This window comes from Populus euphratica, unplaced genomic scaffold (genome assembly GCF_000495115.2).
Source record: "Populus euphratica unplaced genomic scaffold, PopEup_1.0 scaffold1.1, whole genome shotgun sequence".
In the NCBI taxonomy this organism is placed as follows: Eukaryota; Viridiplantae; Streptophyta; class Magnoliopsida; order Malpighiales; family Salicaceae; genus Populus; species Populus euphratica.
The window spans coordinates 8,556,867-8,576,018 of record NW_011499845.1 but is presented as its reverse complement, the minus strand read 5'-3'; the positions used below and the strand labels follow the sequence as shown (position 1 = coordinate 8,576,018).

The following is a 19,152-nucleotide window of genomic DNA, read 5'->3' as shown; positions in this document are numbered from 1 at the left end:
ACTACAATACTGAATATACGCTAAAAATTATGATTTTTAAAAATTGATTTTTATAAATTAAATTAAGCTGGAATAATATATTAAATTTCAAAATAATGTTTAAATTTAGCTTGTTAGTTTCTTCAATTTAGTTTGATCTTGTTTATAAAAAATCAAATGATTATCATAAATATTTTTAGTATAAATATTTTTAAAATTTAATTTTTTTATCTTATTACCGTAAATATTAGCTTCAATTTGAATGTTAATATCATTTAGTACTTTATGTTTAAGTGTGTTTATAATTACTTTCCATTAAATATATGATAAAATATTATTTTCAACAATTTTTTTAAAATTAATTGTTTAAAACTATATTTGAGTTTTAAGAATATTTAATATCGAGTAGAAAATTATTCAAGTTTATCCATAAAAATGATTTAAGTTTTAAAATTTAGTTCATCAACCTGTCGATTGAACTTAAAGGAGTATTCTATTACCTTTCATTCCTAAAAGATATGAAATAGACTATTAAAAAAATCCTTATTAAACATACTGTTTTTTTTTTTTTACTTTAAAGTAGAACAAATGAAAGTTAGAAAAACATGAGATTACACCGGCTTAATTAATGCAAAAAAAATAAAAAAAATTGTGAAGTTGCGTTACAGGAAATCGAACATAAACTCCTTATCGAAGAACTTCCCAGAAATTTCCTAGGATTTATTTATTTTGAAGTTGCGTTACAGGAAATCGAACATAAACTCCTTATCGAAGAACTTCCTAGAAATCTCCTAGGATTTATTTATTTTTCTTTTTATGGAGCAGGTGACCAACACCACATCTTGGTTCGGAGATGGTATTGTTTTCAATCGACATAAAAGCGAACCCCACCGCGACCTTCCCTTTGTTTTTTCCGCGGTTTGACCGGTCAAAATACCCCAGGACTAAGATAACAATTGAACACGCTGCGCCGCTTATTTGCTGACAAGAATCCACAATACAATAACATGTACTGGATAATGAACACCCGAAAATCAGATTAAGTTTTAAAATAATTAATTATAACTTCAAACTTGAGAGAAGTATCCAATCCTTCCAAGCAATCTTTTCCACCCGGGTGCTACCCGTCTTTTCTCATCAATATTTAATTGGCTCACCGCCTCGGTTATTATAAGAAAGAACTCGTGAAACAAAGAGGCAACACCAAAAACCTGATTATCACAGCTAGCTTGAGAATTCCTCCTTGTCTATTCTAGCATTCAAATAATACGCCTCTGCGCTTCCTTGTCTATTTCGACGTTATGTTGCACCTTGTGCATGCAAACTTGGTTTGCATTGAGCGTTTACTTGACGTCCCTGCCACCCTTAGCAAATCCAACAAAAGATGGCATTTAGCTTTCGCAGCTATCTATTGTTCTAGGACCATATACTCTCTATCCAAAAAACCTGTTGTCAGGAAAAAGCCTAGCAAAGTTTCTCCCTCTCCATCTTACACTGCGCTAAACATTAATTTAGACAGTGACCACTTCAAGATTCATCAATCAAGTCTTTCAGAGCTTATTAAGAAGAAAGATCTCGACCAACTTGAGAATTTTGGTGGCATTGTCGGTATAGCTTCTGCCGTTGGAACCGACATTCATGGCGGCATCTATGGTGGTCCTGAGGACATTGATCGCCGACAGCAAGCATTTGGTTCCAACACGTATATGAAACCGCCAACAAAGGGCTTTTTCCATTTCGTAGTGGAAGCTTTCAAAGATCTTACTATTGCCATTCTTTTAGGATGTGCAGCTCTTTCTCTTGGTTTCGGTATCAAAGAGCATGGTTTAAAGGAAGGTTGGTATGATGGTGGCAGCATTTTTGTTGCTGTTTTTCTTATTATTGCTGTCTCTGCTATAAGCAACTATAGACAAAATAGACAGTTTGATAAGTTGTCGAAAATCAGCAATAACATACAAATTGATGTTGTGAGAAGCGGACGGCGGCAAGAAGTTTCGATATTTGAACTTGTTGTGGGGGATGCCGTCTGTTTAAAGATTGGAGATCAGGTTCCTGCTGATGGCTTGTTCATCGATGGACATTCCTTGCAAATAGACGAATCCAGCATGACAGGAGAGAGTGATCATGTGGAAATCAATCACAAAAAAAATCCATTTTTGGTCTCTGGCACCAAGGTGGCTGATGGCTACGGGCAAATGCTTGTTACTTCAGTTGGCATGAACACAACATGGGGAGAAATGATGAGCCATATCAGTCGTGACACAAATGAACAAACACCTTTACAAGCTAGGCTCAATAAGCTAACCTCATCAATAGGTAAGGTTGGATTGGCTGTCGCTTTTCTTGTTCTATTAGTCCTGTTGGTTCGCTACTTCACAGGGAATACGCAAGATGAGAGCGGCAAAAAGGAGTTCAATGGTGGCAAGACCAAGGCTGATGATATAGTGAACGCGGTGGTGGGGATTGTGGCTGCAGCAGTGACCATAATCGTGGTTGCAATTCCTGAAGGATTGCCATTGGCAGTCACGCTTACTCTTGCTTATTCAATGAAAAGAATGATGAAAGATCAAGCAATGGTGAGGAAGCTTTCCGCTTGTGAGACTATGGGCTCTGCCACCACAATTTGTACAGACAAAACAGGCACTCTTACAATGAACCTGATGAAAGTGACAAAGTTTTGGCTTGGTCAAGAATCAATGGAGCAGAGCAATCCTTCTCCGGTTTCTCCATATGTTCTTGAATTGATAAAGCAAGGGGTTGCTTTAAATACAACTAGTAGCATTTACAGAGAAAGTCCAGAATCCAAGTTTGAATTCTCAGGTAGTCCCACTGAAAAAGCAATTCTTTCTTGGGCTGTCCTTGAACTGAACATGGATATGGAGCAAATGAAGCAGAGTTGTACGATTCTCCAAGTAGAAGCCTTCAATTCACAGAAGAAAAGGAGTGGAGTTTTGTCCATGAAAAAAATAGACCACACGATCCACGTTCACTGGAAAGGAGCAGCAGAGATGATCCTAGCAATGTGCTCGAGTTACTATGATGCTTCTGGATTAATGAAAGAAATGGATGACAGAGAAAGGAATGCATTCAAGCAAATTATTCAAGGTATGGCAGCTAGTAGCCTTCGCTGCATCGCTTTTGCTCACAAACAAATATCGGAGGACCAATATGAAGATGGAAAGGAAGACAAAACGCTCGAAGAAGACAGCTTGACATTATTAGGACTTGTGGGTATCAAGGATCCATGTAGACCTGGGGTAAAGAAAGCTGTTGATGATTGCCAACGAGCTGGAGTGAACATCAAAATGATCACTGGCGATAATGTTTACACTGCAAGAGCCATAGCGATCGAGTGTGGAATACTCAAGCCTGGTGCGGAGAATATCAGTGGAGCTGTGGTTGAAGGGGAAGAATTCCGAAATTACACACATGAGCAAAGAATGGAGATGGTTGATAAAATCTGTGTGATGGCAAGGTCTTCTCCTTTCGATAAACTTCTCATGGTACAGTGCCTCAAACAAAAAGGTCATGTGGTGGCAGTAACTGGTGATGGCACAAATGATGCACCGGCATTGAAGGAAGCTGATATAGGACTATCTATGGGAATTCAAGGCACTGAAGTGGCTAAAGAAAGTTCAGATATTGTCATTTTGGACGATAACTTCGCTTCTGTAGCCACAGTTCTGAGGTGGGGTAGGTGTGTCTACAACAACATACAGAAATTCATTCAGTTCCAGCTCACAGTAAATGTTGCTGCTCTTGTTATAAACTTTGTAGCAGCAGTTTCAGCAGGAGAAGTACCACTAACAGCAGTCCAGTTGTTGTGGGTGAACCTGATTATGGACACACTGGGTGCTCTGGCTCTAGCTACTGAGCAGCCCACCCAGGAGCTCATGGAAAAAACCCCTGTGGGTAGGACTGAACCTCTTATCACCAACATCATGTGGAGGAACCTCCTATCTCAAGCTTTGTATCAGATAGCAATCCTCTTGACACTTCAATTCAAGGGAGAATCCATCTTTGGAGTGACAGAAAGGGTAAATGATACTTTGATCTTCAACATTTTTGTCCTGTGCCAAGTGTTCAATGAATTCAATGCAAGGAAGCTGGAGGAGAAGAATGTTTTCAAAGGGATCCATAAGAACAAGTTGTTTTTGGGAATCATTGGAATAACCATTCTCTTGCAGGTGTTAATGGTAGAATTTTTGAAGAAATTTGCTGACACGGAGAGGTTGAACTGGGGCCAATGGGGTGTCTGTATCGGAACCGCAGCACTATCTTGGCCAATTTGCTGGGTTGTCAAGTGCATACCTGTTCCAGAGAAACCAATTTTCAGCTATCTCTCACTTGGAGGGAATAAACCGTAGAAGACACATGATTCTTTTCTTCTTTTAAGCCCTAAATAAAAAAAAGACAGATCATGAATTATTTATTGGATTTATTTTATAGCTTCCTGGGAAGATGATATATTGTTTATAATTAGATTTGGATGTTGGCGAATCATGGTTATTTTTGTTGTATTACATCAGACATGATGCTCTGAACATTAATAAAAGCGCATATGTTGTTTGTTTCTTGCTTTGTTTTGCTAGCGCATGAAACTGCACAGTTTGGTCGATCTTACCAAGCAGGGGATGGAAGCCAAATTATGGTAGCCAAATACTCAGCATACCCACTAAATCCCCTGATGTAGTTCCTATTAAACAACACGGTTTATAATACATATTAACTAGAAAGCGCCTTAATACATCATGTGTAACCAATCCTAGAAAACACACCTCCATCAAATTGAAATTTTTCACAATTCAGACGTAGTTGTCATAAACCAGCTATCTGAAGTCCAAACAAATACCATTCTCCCCGAAAACGTGTGTTGTTGATCTCTTACATGCCAACATCAATGCAGCACAATTTGCAATCAACTTTACTCTCCCGATTTCAAAGTGCTTTTCCAGGCATCATCGCATCATTAATCTCCCTTCTTAGTGCAAACTCTTGATGATTGGATTTTCATTCCTAACCAATTCGTTGTCCTCGAAGACAAGAGGTTTTCTCCATCCGTTTGTTCTCGAAAAGCTATTCTAATAAAAGCCCGTCCTCAGTGTGCTTGGCTCCTCGCAACAAGTGAACTGCACAATGCCTTTGCTTCAGTGCTAACTCACTGTTATTTATCACGAACATGGAGTGCTGGAACATGCATTCACATTAATCAGGTTTGACGTGTGACTTCCATATCCACTGGAACGACGACATATTCCGAATGACGTGGATGCAAAGACCTGAAGGAAAGGATCCTTCTGAAATGATAAAGGTCTACTACCACTTCAGAATACACATTAACAGGTGCGGGAAATTGGAAGCTCAAGCGACGAGCATCCCTCGTTAGGGCTTCTTTCAGTGCATGTGATACAATGCATCACAACTATGTCCCAAAAACATTAAACAAACACCCCAACTGTCTTTTATAGAAGCACAGCCCCGCTATGATACAACGCATCCAGCACACATGCTAGTGTGCCAAAGCGAGATGCCACAGCAGGGCAATCTGATTACAAATTGAGGCAAGTTTTTTGTCCCTGCTCCGGTGCCTCGTGATTTTATTAGAGATCTGAACAGAGAATCTATACAAAAGCTGGACCATAAGATGGAGATAAGTAAGCTTCAAAGTTTCTCCCAATCAGATGGCATAACAAGTATGGCACAGCAAATCCTGAACTCCATCTAAGCTGGAACAGGTTCTGGGACTTTGCCGTTGTTTGCCAGACTCAAACTGTCATAGTATTCGACCAACACTTTCCAGCCACCAGGGCACATGAATCCATCAGGAGGGTTCTCTTTGTTCTTTGCAAGTGTTCTCATCTGCAGGGTACAAGCAAGCGTTGTCACATGAAGCAAAAGGATAGACATAATTATATAAGCCAAAAATACGAAGTTACTCCCTCTGTTTCACATAGTCCGAAACTTTTTCCTCTTATTGTCTTATTTCCAGTATCTTTTAGACAATCAGAAAATGAAAAATACGTTGGGCTGCCTACCTTTGTTCCAGAGATAAAGAGGAAGTCTGCGGGCCTTGAGGGATCAAAGAATGCCATTTTACCCTGAGTCTTGTCATATGCAGCAACCTGCATCCAATTGCAACCACAACGATTTTTTTCAAATTACTATCAAGGTTACATGTGCAGTGTCAATGATTTTGATGACAACAAAATACATACCCTGAAAGGAAGGATGTTTAAGCGCTCAAGTCCAGGGGCCACACTCAACACCTTCTTTCCATGATCAGCATCATATAAATCTCTTTTCTCAACTGGATGGCTCATTCCAGCTGGATCCCTGCCAACAATGTAAAAGTTAGCTCCTGCATTAATCCGAGCTTTTGCATGCCACTGCACCTCAGTTGGACCAGCATAGTGCATGGGAGATGGGAATATTGAGACCACAGTTGTTTCTGGATCAAGAACACCATCCTCAAGTACCTAAGAATTTTTCATCATCATCAAACAAAATCAGTATTAGACTAAGCTTTTGGGAAACAAGAAAGTTTCTGGGAGAAATATCTCAAACAAGGATACACTGTAAAAGTCATGGAAAACAAATATAATTTAGGTTCCAGCATCTCCTTGTTTAGTCTGGATAAAATAATTCAACAACAATCGAATCCATGGTAGTGACAAAAAAAAAAAAAAGAGAGGGGGGGATAGGTACACCTACCTTCACATGTTGCTTCATTCTCCAGCTAAGTGGAACATCATCTGCCTTTGTGTAGCCTCCCAATGGATGAAGCAAAAGGACGGGATTCTTGTATCCCATCTCAAGAAGCCGTCTACGAGTATCTGTCATGAGCAAAGCATGCCCATTGTGCACAGGATTCCTGAGCTGGAATGCAAAGACAGCATCGGCATTGCGCCTAGTGAATTCTTCACGGAGTTCTGCAGGAGACAATCGAAAATGATCGAGACCATCATGATACTTGATTGGTTCTATCACCTCCAAGTCCCCTCCAATCAGCCAGTTTCCAGATCCAGCTATGGTTTCTTCAACGTAAGGTAAACCAGGGGCAGTAGTTCCCCATGTTCTCGCAATCCGTTCTTCTTTGGGGTGCTTATATATCTCTACACTGAAAGAAAGAAACAACTAAATAAATCAGGATACATGTTCATCAATTAGGAGTTTCTTCAACATCAATCAAATTGGATAGCAAAAAATCTTTACACAATCTATGACTTCACATGCGTTGGTGGATGAGAAATGAGACCATCAAAGGATATGCCTACTAAAACTTGCAGAAAAATCATCTAATTTGTATGACATCAGCACCTATGAACAATACTTGACATGATATACATTTCTTTCTCTGGTACACTTGTCCTAGCATGATCGGAAAAAGAAAGAGGGTGCTTCCATCTTAAGTAGACCAACGCACAAGCACAAATCACATCATAAGAATATAAACATTAATTTATTCTAATTCATTATCACTTTCAAACACAAATATAAAAATATAAACTTTATGTATCCATCCTCCACCAACGCAACTCAAACATGCAAATAGCATCAAATTTAACAAAAAGAAAATTATTCTTACTCGCTCAAGATGGCAACAGTATTGTCATCTGAGTCAACAAGAGCGACCCTCTTGGACTCGCCAATGCTCTGCTTCTGCAAATCATCAATAGCGAGCACAATAGGCACCGACATGTTAACAACCGACCCGTTTTCCAAACGGAGAGAGTTGAAATGAAGTGTTTGGAGGAACTCGGATTCTCTCATGAATCCGCGGAGAGGGCTTGCCCAGCCCTCGCTTAAAACATGCACCCATTGAATATCAATCTTTGTTAACTTAACTTTAGGCAATGAAATTGCCTCTTTCTTTTTAGCATCTTTTTGCGACTTTTCAACGAATAGTTCCACAAGTTTTCCACCATCTGGGTCGATCAACCCGGATTGAATTCTGACTCGTTTCCATTGGATTTTGGGCGCAAACGATAGTTTGAGGGTAGGGCTAAAACGGGTATTGAATGATTTTGGGAGAGAGTGAGGAGGATATGAGGTTTTGGTGAAGAGGGCAGACATGGTAGCCATTGGTGGAGAGAAGCAGGGCACTCGATTTGCTCTCTCTCTCCAAGTTTGATTTCTGAGAGGGCAGTTGATAAATGAAGCAGACGTGGGTACTTTGGAAAACTACTAGTAAAATATGAGAAAGAAATGCTTGGAAAGTGTAAGCCTGATGGTGCAGATTTGGCTTGGAGTAGGAGGCAACGAGAGACATTGCATTTATATAGGACTTGGAGAATTGGGAGGATGAACCTGGACACAGTTTTCAGTTTCCTTTTTCTCTGTTTTGTATTTAATAATTATTAATCTGGCCCGCCTTTATTATTGAATTCAGCCTGCACTGTGTATCAATCTGATAACATTAGAATCCAGCTGGGATCGAATTTTATTTTCATCTGGTTTGGAAATTACCCTTTTTAAACTTTAATTGATCTGATCAAATAATTGTTAAATCCATGGATTTTTTAAAAAACAATTATTCAATACAAGGTTGTTCCTTTAATTGATTCAATAAATCCATGACTCTAATATTTATAGTTTTATTATGATATTAAAAATTATTTTTCATCAAAATTTAAATTTATTTTTTATTTTAAATAATTTTTTATATTTTTTTAATATACTTACATCAAGAATAAATTTTAAAAAATTAAAAAAAATATATTATCAAATAAAAATCTTTTTAAAAATTAATTCTACCAAATATTACACACAAACCAAACCTGCCCTACCCTGTAAAGTGACAGAGTACGATTTTTCTAGTACGAGGACCCTACATGTTCTAATGTTTCATGTGCGATTTTGAAATTTCAATGATGTCGGGAAAAATCGACAATAAAACTAACAATCCAACCCAAAAGATGTGATCTCGCACTCTGTAGAATTTGTTGCCTCCAATTTTATCTGGTCCATGATCCAAACAGGTCATATGTAGGATTGGATTTGGTCACATGGTCGGTCATCGTTTTTCAAATGCTCATCCATCAAATTTGATGGCTGAAGGTCCGAGCATGCCTTTTAGCTGTCTTTAATTGCATGATTTAAACATGTAGGATTATTTAATTATAATTTTAAAATTTGATTCACTTGATTGAAATATATATATATATATATATATATTTGAAGGTCTTGTTCAGTGGATAACTCCAAGACTTGCTTTGCAATTATTCCAAGTTAGATTTTCTTCATGTACTAATATGTCACCCCCGTGATGTTTTATCTATTTATTAAACTTGTAAAATGTTCAGTGAATCTAAAAATTAATTATTTGAAAGTCTAGCTTAGTGATTAACTACAAGGCTTACTTTGCGACTGTTCCAAATTCGATTCTCTTTGTGCATTAACCTGTCACCTCCACGGTGTCTTACCTGTTTACTGGGTTTTCAGGATGTTTAGTAGGTTCAGAGATCAGTTGTGATATGTGTAAACTGACTTGGACTATTTAGTGGGCCCAGAGATTAGTTGTGATATGTGTAAACTGACTTGGACACCCTGAATTATTCAAAAAAAAATCTAGAACCTAATTGATCTGAAACTACAATCAAACCAAGTTTAAAAAAAAAATCAATGTGATCTAATTGTCCCGACAATTAACCTAATTAATCTATAATTTGTTAACTTTTATTTTTTACTAAAATATTTTTATTTTTATTTAAAAAAATTAATCTAAACTACCTAGTAACCCAGTGAAACCTCAAATCCAAATCTTAAACCCACCTACTATGCGGGGGTAAAACTATGGATTTAATACTGCACCGAACGCTTTCGCCGAGAAAATGAATGAATTGGCAATTGTTTAAGACATTATTGATGGTTTTTTAAAATTTGTCAAGGAAATTATATACATGTACGACCCGTAATCACGTTGGTTTCGGAAAGGCATAAATGCTTGTTAGTTAGCTCAATTAATATGACTTTATTTTTTTAAATTACTTCTTCTTCTTTTCTTTTCTTTTTTTATAATTTAGTGACCGTGAGGACTTGCTATTGAGGGGGATGGGTACGATGACTCAATTACCTGATGTCTGAGTTTTGTAGTCAGAAATCCCAGTACTTCCTCGCAATTAAAAAGAAATTACTGCGATGAATTGTTTCGACTTGACAAAACAAGGTTAATTTTTCGTGCTGGTGTTGTTATGACATTGAAATCAAAGATAATCGTTACTGTGTTTCAGGGAATGTTTTTAGGATATACATTTATCTGCAATATGCGGTAAATGAACTAATTTTTTAAAATATTTAAAGCGTGAATAATTTTTTTAATATTGTTATTAAATTTGGTTTAATGATGAATCGTAAAATCTTAAAATCTGTTTGTCTAATTCTAATTTTCAATTAAATTAAATAATTTTATAGGTATAAATATAATTGTAATGACTAATAAAAATATGATTTAATTTAAAAAAAATTAAAATGATGATTTAAAAATATTTGCTAAAACAATAATAAATTAGATCAATTTTAGTTTTCCAATGATCCATACCATAGACTCTATTGAATTTAATAAAAAAAAATATAAACTATTTTTATAATTATATAATATATAATTACAAAATTAAACATCAGTCTATATAAATAATTACTACATGGAATAAAAATAATAATAATAATAATTTATTATAAATAATATTATTAAAAATAATTAAAAAATTAAAATAACAAAAATATATCTAATCAGTTGATTAACTTACCAAATCCATAAACCTAAGGTAAGACTGTTTTTTAATAAGCAAAAAAAAATTATTGAGAAATGAAATACAAACTCAAAAACCATTTTACAAAATATGAAAAAAAATCTAAATTAAAAAAAATAAAAACTATTAAAAGAGAGAGAGAGCCAACACGGTACGAAAAACAAAAGGTAATATTTTTTTGACGGTGATGACGGCTTCTATACTGAATTCTGCCTATTTTACAGCCAGATTCAGAGGCAAGGATGAAGAGGCCAAGTTTTCTTGGGAGTCCCATTATTATTTCCGAAAAGGTAATGGCTTACGTCAGAACCACAATTGCCATTTATTGTTTGGAAATTTTTGAAAGGGCATTAATGTTTCTTTCTTTTTTTTAATTCCCTTTCCTTGATGAAATAGACGCGTCTAAAAATCTAATTCATATTTACCACAAAAGCACAAGAAGATATGTATTATTATAAAACCTATAATTGTATATATTGAATATATATTGGAATTTTTAAAATTTTATGTTTTTTGGGTTAAGTTTTTTCATTTTTTATGACACTTGGGGTTTTTCAATGTTTTTAATGTTTTTTTTGGTTATAAATAGATTATTTATCTTATATTTTAAATATTGGGAACAATATATAAAAAAATTAATGAACTTCTCTTTGAGCTTTTATTCTAAATATGTATATTCTAACTTAATCTTTATTTTGTTAACATATATCAATCTGCATGATTACTTCATTTAATTCGAAATCTTTGTATATATAAATTTCTATTTTACATGACTTGTATTAATTTTAATATTTTTTCTCTTCATTATTGTTCATATTTTAGAAAATATATTTGACTCTATAACTTATTTTGATAAAAAAAAATTTCTTTTTATTTATCAAAATTTAAAGTTCTTGAAAAACTAGTATTGTAAGTTTACGAAGAATTAAAGAAATTAAATATAGCTCTTGAATAAATAGTATTTCAAAATAATTGAATAATAGTATTAAAAGGTTAATTTTTTCTTCTTTTATATTCATAATTTTATTTAATAAGTTGTTTCTTTTTTTATAGATAATATCAAAACTGACAAAACTTGAATTTATCACTCTTAATATATCTAGAAATAACTATTTTTCATGGATCCTTACTCTAAAATTCATCTGGAAGCTATGAATCTTGGAAAGATCATCTACGCAAAAGTAATGATTTTTGTTCACTATCATTTCAATGGAAAGCTATGAATCTTGAAAAGACCATCTACGCAAAAGCAATGATTTTTGTTCACTATCATTTCAATGAATGATTAAAAGTCGAATACCTCACAATAAAATATATTCTTGTTTTGTGATAAAATCTAAAAAGAATATATAATCACCAAAAGTTTACCACTTTCTTATGCTCTTTATAACTGATTTCACTAAAGTTATGAAATTTTAAATCGGTTAGTGAATATAACTCTGTTATTTTTGAAATTAACTCACAATTAAAATTGTGTGATGAAAATATTAGAGAAGAAATTCTCTACTTTTCATGCTTCAAATATTATCCTGCAATAACAATATAAACAATGTAATTTCAAGAGGTATTCGGAACTAATTTTATATCTTCTTATGATTGAACAAAATCATGAATTTTTGATGAAAAATCATTAATTTCATTTCACAAGTTCTAGATTATTTTCTAAAATGAATCCTCAAGGAAATGAACCTTTGCCCAAAAGACAAGAAAAAACTAGGGTATACATGTAGAAGAAATAAATGAAAAAAAAGAAGAAATAATCATTCAAAGGACAATATCTCGTACCACTACAAGTAGAGACATAATGTATGCCAAACATAGATAAAATAAAAAAATAAAAAAGATGTAACGACATTGAAGCCAAAGTATCAATAATAGCCACTAAATTGTATTTGTAAACAATACTTAAAAATACTAGTAAATAAAGTTATCCAAAATAATCAACTTTATGAAAAAATACTAAAGAAATTTTAGAAACAATAACAATAGCCGAGATACTTAAAAAAAAAAAGGAAATTTTAAAATGTAATGATAATCCTTCTAGTTTGGAAAAGAAAACTATACCATGTTTAATAAGAGGCGGAGTTAGAAATTTTAGTTTGGGAGTGTCTAATTAAAGAAAAAAATCCAGGAGGGATAAAATTTAAGATTTTTTTATTTGTAAGTTTAAAAATCTAATTTGTTAAAGGAGGCGACCGAAAAAACAAAAATTCCTAAGAATGATCCGGGTCCTTGCCATCCTCCTAATTTCGTCCCGTGCTTGCAAAAGTCCGGAGTTGGGAGACTTGTGATCCTCTTTTTATGATTATTTATGCTTCTTGTGACGGAAGTCGTGAATTAGTTTCGCAGCTTTGTGGAGATCCAGGGTTGCCTACTGTCACTGAAATTATTCGGACTGCATCTTCAGGTAATATTTTGATTATTCTGCACAATCATGCTAGCCTTCAAGTATTCTATCCTCTATCACTTTTTATTTCTATTGTGTTTATGATTATTTTATGTTGTTGTTTTACCAGTTGGTTTTGGAGAAGATTGGCTGAAGTTGCTTCTCTTGAGGATTTGTTTAGATGATGTTCGCCTTCCCTCGACTCTTGTCAAGATTATATGGTGTGGGTAGTAATTGTGATAATGGAGAAGAAATTAGTTTAAGTGGCAATCCATTTTTGACTGAACAAGCATATCTTTGAATGTTGTGTCAGAGATTTTGAATGAGCGACTGAAGGAGATTACCATCCTTTTGCTTTGTGCATTTTTGGAATATTCAAGAAATCAGTTGAAGCCATTGAGTTTGGTTCAAGAGGTGAATCTGGGCTTCCGACAGGATCTGCAGTGATTGATGTCCTTGGTTTCTCACTCGCCATGTTAAGAGATATAGGTGCTACCAAAGGTGGAGTTGGCATAGACGAGGATTTGATTGATGTTGTTGATACACTTTTTTCATCTGGACGTCTTTATTTGTCTTATGCCTGCTTCGTGAACTAGGGCCTCCGGCAAAAATCAGGGAAGCCTTGAGGCAGGCTGATAACCAAGAAGCAACTACTTCATACTTCCCTAAATTGTGTCCATATAAAGGATTTCGGAGGGACTTTGTTGCTGTCACAGGCAATTGTGCTCATCAAAGAAAACATGTGCAAGATGACGTTAGGCAGGAGAATGGGATGCTTCTGATGTTACAACAGTGTGTTACAGATGAAAACAGCCCATTTTTAAGGAAGTGGGAGGAACCTATATAGGAAGGGAATTCAGAAAACCAACAGGCAGTCGCTGAATTGGAGCTTCAAGGGTCAGTTGATATGCCTGAACTAGCTGGACTTGGTCTCAGAGTGGAGATGGATCAAAACACTAGGCGTGCAAAGCTTTGTTAATATCTCATGATGATGCTGGCTTGGTTAATTAAATCAACTCTTTTGACCAGGGTAAATAAAGTTTCGTATAACAAAACCATTTGCGATTGTCACTCTTGCCTTACCTGCTGCTACCTCTGACTGACGAAGTAGTCCCACTTCACGAAAAGAAAGTAGGATCTGAGATTGTGGAGTGAAGATATAAAAGCTGCATGTGCATCGGAGAAACCAATGTGTAGGCTTATTCCGTGTCCCACTGAATTAGGGCCTATGCTGTCAACAGAAGGGTCTTCTTACCTGGTTGCCGGTTATCACTCCCCTTAAACAGGCCATTTCTGCTTCTCACGAAACGTACGAGGACGTTGCCCGCTCATACTGCTCCCAGCCACTAGCAGCGTCTCATTTTCCCGAAAGCCAGTCATACCATTCCACTCTAGCTAAGCTAATGATGAAAGAGGATATGGATTTGTCTGCACTGTAGATGGTGTTTTCAAAATGCTATTAATTCAGTAAGTGATACATCAGCTTATATTATTTTCTAGAATATGGTTAAAGAGAAATGACAAAACTTGGTATAATATCCTTTGGGCTACAAATTGCTGATTCAATTTTTTTACCGCTTAATGTAACTTCGATCACACACACACACACACACACATATATATATATAGAAACAAGTTCACTCAATCCTCAAATAAGATTTTTTTTTTTTTTACAAAGCCAAAACTCATAGAAGCCCTATTTACAAGTCGAATGCAGCACAATTAGAGGAGAATCAAACTAAAGTTTCCAGACCAGCAACTGGATCCATCTCAGCCAGCTCGTTCTTTTAATCCGAAATCTTTTTCACTCGAGCATTGATAGACTGACATTATTGATGGCAACTGGCAAGTCCTTGATTCCAGTGGGCGTGCCTCTTCCTCGATTGATAACTCTATTATACCTTCCTCTCTATACTCCAAACGTGTTTTGCATTCCCCACCCAACAGCGATGACCAGCCAAAGACGCATAGAGTGACAATATAATAATTCCAGGTTCCTATTTATTGTCAATTCAAGATCTCTATGGGATCATTTAGTGTCGAATCAAATATTAACTTATAAATTATAATAATTGGAGAACGTCAGCTACAAACACACTTTAATTGCACGCTATTTTAATCCCTGAAAGCTGAAATGGAAGAGACTACATATATTGGCGTAGTATTACTGTCTGAACTTAAGGTGAATAGCTCAACCTAAGTTATCGTTTTTTCTTTTAAGACAGAAGGGCCATAGACATGTGGGTGGGATCCACCAGCTTCAGCTTTTGAAGAGAGAGATGCGTTAGTGAGATTGTACTAGGGTTTAATGATGTGGCGACGTGGAATACGGGTTCTGTGATTGGTTAGTCGAAGAGGGATATTGCTGGGCTTGTTTTGAGCAGGCCAGTACCTCAAGAAATCAGGGGACAATCCCTTTAAACCATGGGCTCGGAAGAACCCATCTGTAATATTATGTGGAGCATAAAAAAAATCCTCGTTATGGCAATAGACTATACAAAATAGTGCAAATGGAAATAGACTGGACTTGACAGATACAAGATTGAGCTGCATAACATATGTTATTGTCTTGTATTTGACACACAGTTTAAAATTAAAAGAAGCCAGACCAAACACTTTTAAAAATGAAAAAGTAACTCTCAGAGTCCGAAAAATCCAACACATTCAGAACCCTCAGAGTCTTCTCTCTGTTCCTTCCACTCCCACAGGCAATGCTGCTCCAAATTCCTTATTGCTGGTTGTTTCAGTATTATAATTTATAACTTGATGTTTTCAACCAAGAAGATAGATAATAAATAAATAAATGCCAAAGGGTATGAGAACCCGAATGTGTTCCATATTGAGCTTTTCTTTTCGCACGAGACACCGACGACCTCACCCTTGTGTGAAAAGTTTGGTGGTGCGTGCCTGGAATCTCAATCATGGCAAAAAGGTGGCCTGGATAAGTAATTGTCAGTGCTATTTCTTATCATTTTGAAAGTGTCTTGAACATTCGTTTGATTGGTGACGAATATGGTCTGTTAACTCTTAATCTATATGCGTGCGTGCGTGTTCAAATATGGCGCCTAGATTGAACTAAAGGAGAAAAAAGGAAAAACAGGGTAGGAAATGGAGATGAAGTTTCAATGAGAAAATGTTTGTGATAATGTGCACATGTACACGCGTATTTGGACTCGAGAGATGCATAAAAATAAATATAACGGATCCATCGAAAGACAAAGTTTAAGGTGTGGCGCGCACAGGAAAAGCAAGAAAGCTCAACTTTTGCAATCTCCAATAAAATCATAAAGTGAAAGTGAAACCCTTTCCTTTCAAGCTTCATTCATGCAGCGGGCAAAGCAAAGCCATCGTCTTACGAAAATCATGTGATCATTTTTTTTCTAACCTTCATGATTGGATAAACCGATGTGAAAAGGCATTTTTCTCTGGCATTATCTGCTGAGTATCGCTTTCAAGAGGATCAAGATGCCATCAAAGCTGTTTTATGGATCTCAAAATATCAGATGGTCAAAGTTCAAAAGCAAGTACTTAGCCCATATCACTGTACGGGATAATGTTTGGAGGTGGAGGATTACTTGGGCCCATCCACTAGCCCATAGAATTTGGGAGGTTTTGTGGGGCCCAACAAGACAAAAACAAGACAAGGGAATGGATATTTAAAGAGAAATAAAGTAAATATTCTTAAGAAATCCTTTTTCTTCATCGGACGGAAGTGCCCTTATATTTCAAAATCCATTGGTTATTCCATCTAGTCAGACCACGGAGTCGAGAATATTTAAAGATTATTTTAATCGGAGATGAACCGAGCCCTACCCCTACAAGCTACGCTTCAAAAGCGTGATGGCAACAAGGTTAAATTCTCAACGAAAAAAATATCGACGTGTGAAAATTTTAAATTTGATTACAACGGATAACTGGATGCAGATCCATGTTTACGAGTGCCTGTGTCGTGAAGGATTTTCTCTCCCAGAATCCAAAACGCTTGCGATTGTTAAATCAGAATCACCGGCGCACCACACGCAGCGGTGGGTTGATATTAAAAAAAAAATCGAAGTGCTCTTATTGTTCCAAAAGACATGTGTGCATGAAATTGTTCCCCTCATCGGCCGGGAGAAGGATCGTAATTCGGGACGGTTTGTTCTTATTATGCTCCCTGTTCACTGAGCTTTTTTTCTAACTTTATAGCCCTGACATGAAGGGGAAGAATCTAAAAGACTCCTGGTGTTTCACGGCTTCAAGATTAAGTTGAATAGTAAATGTAAATGTGAAGTAACATTTCCATCTAGAAATTTAACTGGTTAGATGAATTTTTAAGATTTGATATGCATTATTTATTGTTAATTGTAAGCTTTCTAAATTTAAAATTTATAGATAATTATATTATATTGTGTTCTTAATTAATTTTAATTAAAAATAAATATTGAATTTTGTGTTTTAAGTTTATAACTATTTAATCATCATAGCTATAGTTTTAATGTTATATTAAAAAAATTGTATAAATTAATTTTTTAAGGTATTCAATGGTTTATACTAGCCATTTAATACGCGGCAAAGCATGGGTTGTAAATTTTTTTATTAAAAAAATATTAGGTATGTAGGTTTTTTAAATGTGTTTTTTACATAAAAACTCAAAGTGTAAATTGAAAAGCTTACGTAATCATCATCCAGATAAATAAATCAATAATTATTTATTTTAATAAATAAAAAGTCTTTAATAATAACCAAGAAAAAAATTACAAAAATAAAACATTAACCTGATTGTGTTTTATAAACTTATTTGTTTAAAAATATAAAAGATAGATTAACCGTAAAAAACTTAGAACTTAAATGACAAATACAAATAAAATTAAATAAATAAACTCATGTCATAAAAAATATTATGTAAAGTTGAATAAATCAATAAAATATAATGAATTGACATATGCAGATATGATGGAAAGATGTATAAAAAAAAGTGATGTGTGCATCGCCACTAATTGCCCAAACCTTATTTTTTATCATATCTTTAGAAGTGTTATCATATCTTTTTCCTCCTGGTGTGGTGCTTAATCATTGTTAATGAGTGGTTTATCGCCAATTATTATTTATTCTTTTCTTCCTTCTTCTTCTCTCTCTCTCTCTTTCTTGTCATCACTGCTATTGAAGAATAATATAGATTATATCATGAGATCTTACTTAACAATTTAAGATTTTGAATTGAATTTGTTCATTTATATGGTATCAAAATCTTAATGACCAAGCAGTCACAAGTTTAAATTCCACTATTTTTATTTATTGGATAAAAATTAAACACATGATATTATAACCATATATAAGTTTTAATATTAAAATAGGGTATATTAAAAAAAAATATTAATCATATATGAAGACATTATCAGTAAGTCTAAGCTATTGAACTTTTCTAACAACTTCATTAATTTGTAAAAAGACAAAAAGTATTCCTAGGAATAAACAAAAAAAACATGAAGAAATGACAATTAAGCTCTTGAAATCAAAGCCAGCAAATTTGAATGATAAGGATAATATAGTAATTTTATTATCCATCAAAAAATTGAAATCACTGCAAAGCCCTAAAGGTTATCGCTTTTTTACTTTTGAAGGTCCGTATAAAATTGTTAAAACACCCCCTATTAATTTGGATATAACAAATAAATCAATACTAGGAATAAAACATCTTTAAATGCATACATGATATTTTGTTATTTCCAAGAATAAATTGATGTTTTAATTGTAACCTAAGAAAAATACCACAATAACCCCATGTTCAAGGATTTGATTTTTTCATTCAAATGGAAAAAATGTAATTTTATTTTCTGGAAAAAGAAAATAATACCCCACCCTAAGCCTTTTAGGCTAGAAATTCTACTGTACAGCACAGACAACATTTCTAAGGATGCATTTTAAATGGTCGATGTTATCGTGATTTAAAGTGTTTTTGACATTAAAATGTATTAAAATAAAAATAAAAAAAATTTAATATTAAAATTTCAAAATAATATAAAAACATAAAAAAAATATATCTTAAGAAAATAAAATGAA

General features: G+C 34.6%; 2 protein-coding genes and 1 long non-coding RNA gene across 3 annotated transcripts; 2 read left to right on the top strand and 1 right to left on the bottom strand.

Moving 5' to 3' along the window:
* Nucleotides 1–1,076: 1,076 nt before the first annotated feature.
* Nucleotides 1,077–4,555, top strand: LOC105127624 (putative calcium-transporting ATPase 13, plasma membrane-type). Its single transcript, XM_011028993.1, has one exon. It carries the CDS (start codon nt 1,281–1,283, stop codon nt 4,344–4,346), a length of 3,066 nt encoding a protein of 1,021 aa, XP_011027295.1. The 5' UTR covers nt 1,077–1,280; the 3' UTR covers nt 4,347–4,555.
* An 862-nt stretch (nt 4,556–5,417) lies between these two features.
* Nucleotides 5,418–8,245, bottom strand: LOC105127615 (ATP sulfurylase 1, chloroplastic-like). The gene is made up of 5 exons (XM_011028982.1): nt 7,565–8,245; nt 6,691–7,096; nt 6,195–6,455; nt 6,015–6,101; nt 5,418–5,838 (listed from the first exon to the last, which is right to left on the bottom strand). Exons 1-5 carry the CDS (start codon nt 8,059–8,061, stop codon nt 5,701–5,703), a joined length of 1,389 nt encoding a protein of 462 aa, XP_011027284.1. The 5' UTR covers nt 8,062–8,245; the 3' UTR covers nt 5,418–5,700.
* A 4,685-nt stretch (nt 8,246–12,930) lies between these two features.
* LOC105127610 (uncharacterized) lies at nt 12,931–14,567 on the top strand. Its single transcript, XR_842670.1, has 2 exons — nt 12,931–13,134; nt 13,244–14,567. It is a non-coding gene; the product is annotated as an uncharacterized LOC105127610 (long non-coding RNA).
* Nucleotides 14,568–19,152: the final 4,585 nt, after the last annotated feature.

What these genes read in the sequence shown, in the direction of transcription:
- LOC105127624 (XM_011028993.1), top strand. Translation starts at nt 1,281, where the DNA reads ATGTTGCACCTTGTGCATGCAAACTTGGTTTGCATTGAGCGTTTACTT.
- LOC105127615 (XM_011028982.1), bottom strand. Translation starts at nt 8,061, where the DNA reads ATGGCTACCATGTCTGCCCTCTTCACCAAAACCTCATATCCTCCTCAC. An exon ending in TAAACATCCTTCCTTTCAGG is followed by an intron (nt 6,102 to 6,194) that starts GTATGTATTTTG and finishes AATTGGATGCAG; the next exon opens with GTTGCTGCATATGACAAGAC. An exon ending in TCTTTATCTCTGGAACAAAG is followed by an intron (nt 5,839 to 6,014) that starts GTAGGCAGCCCA and finishes TGTACCCTGCAG; the next exon opens with ATGAGAACACTTGCAAAGAA.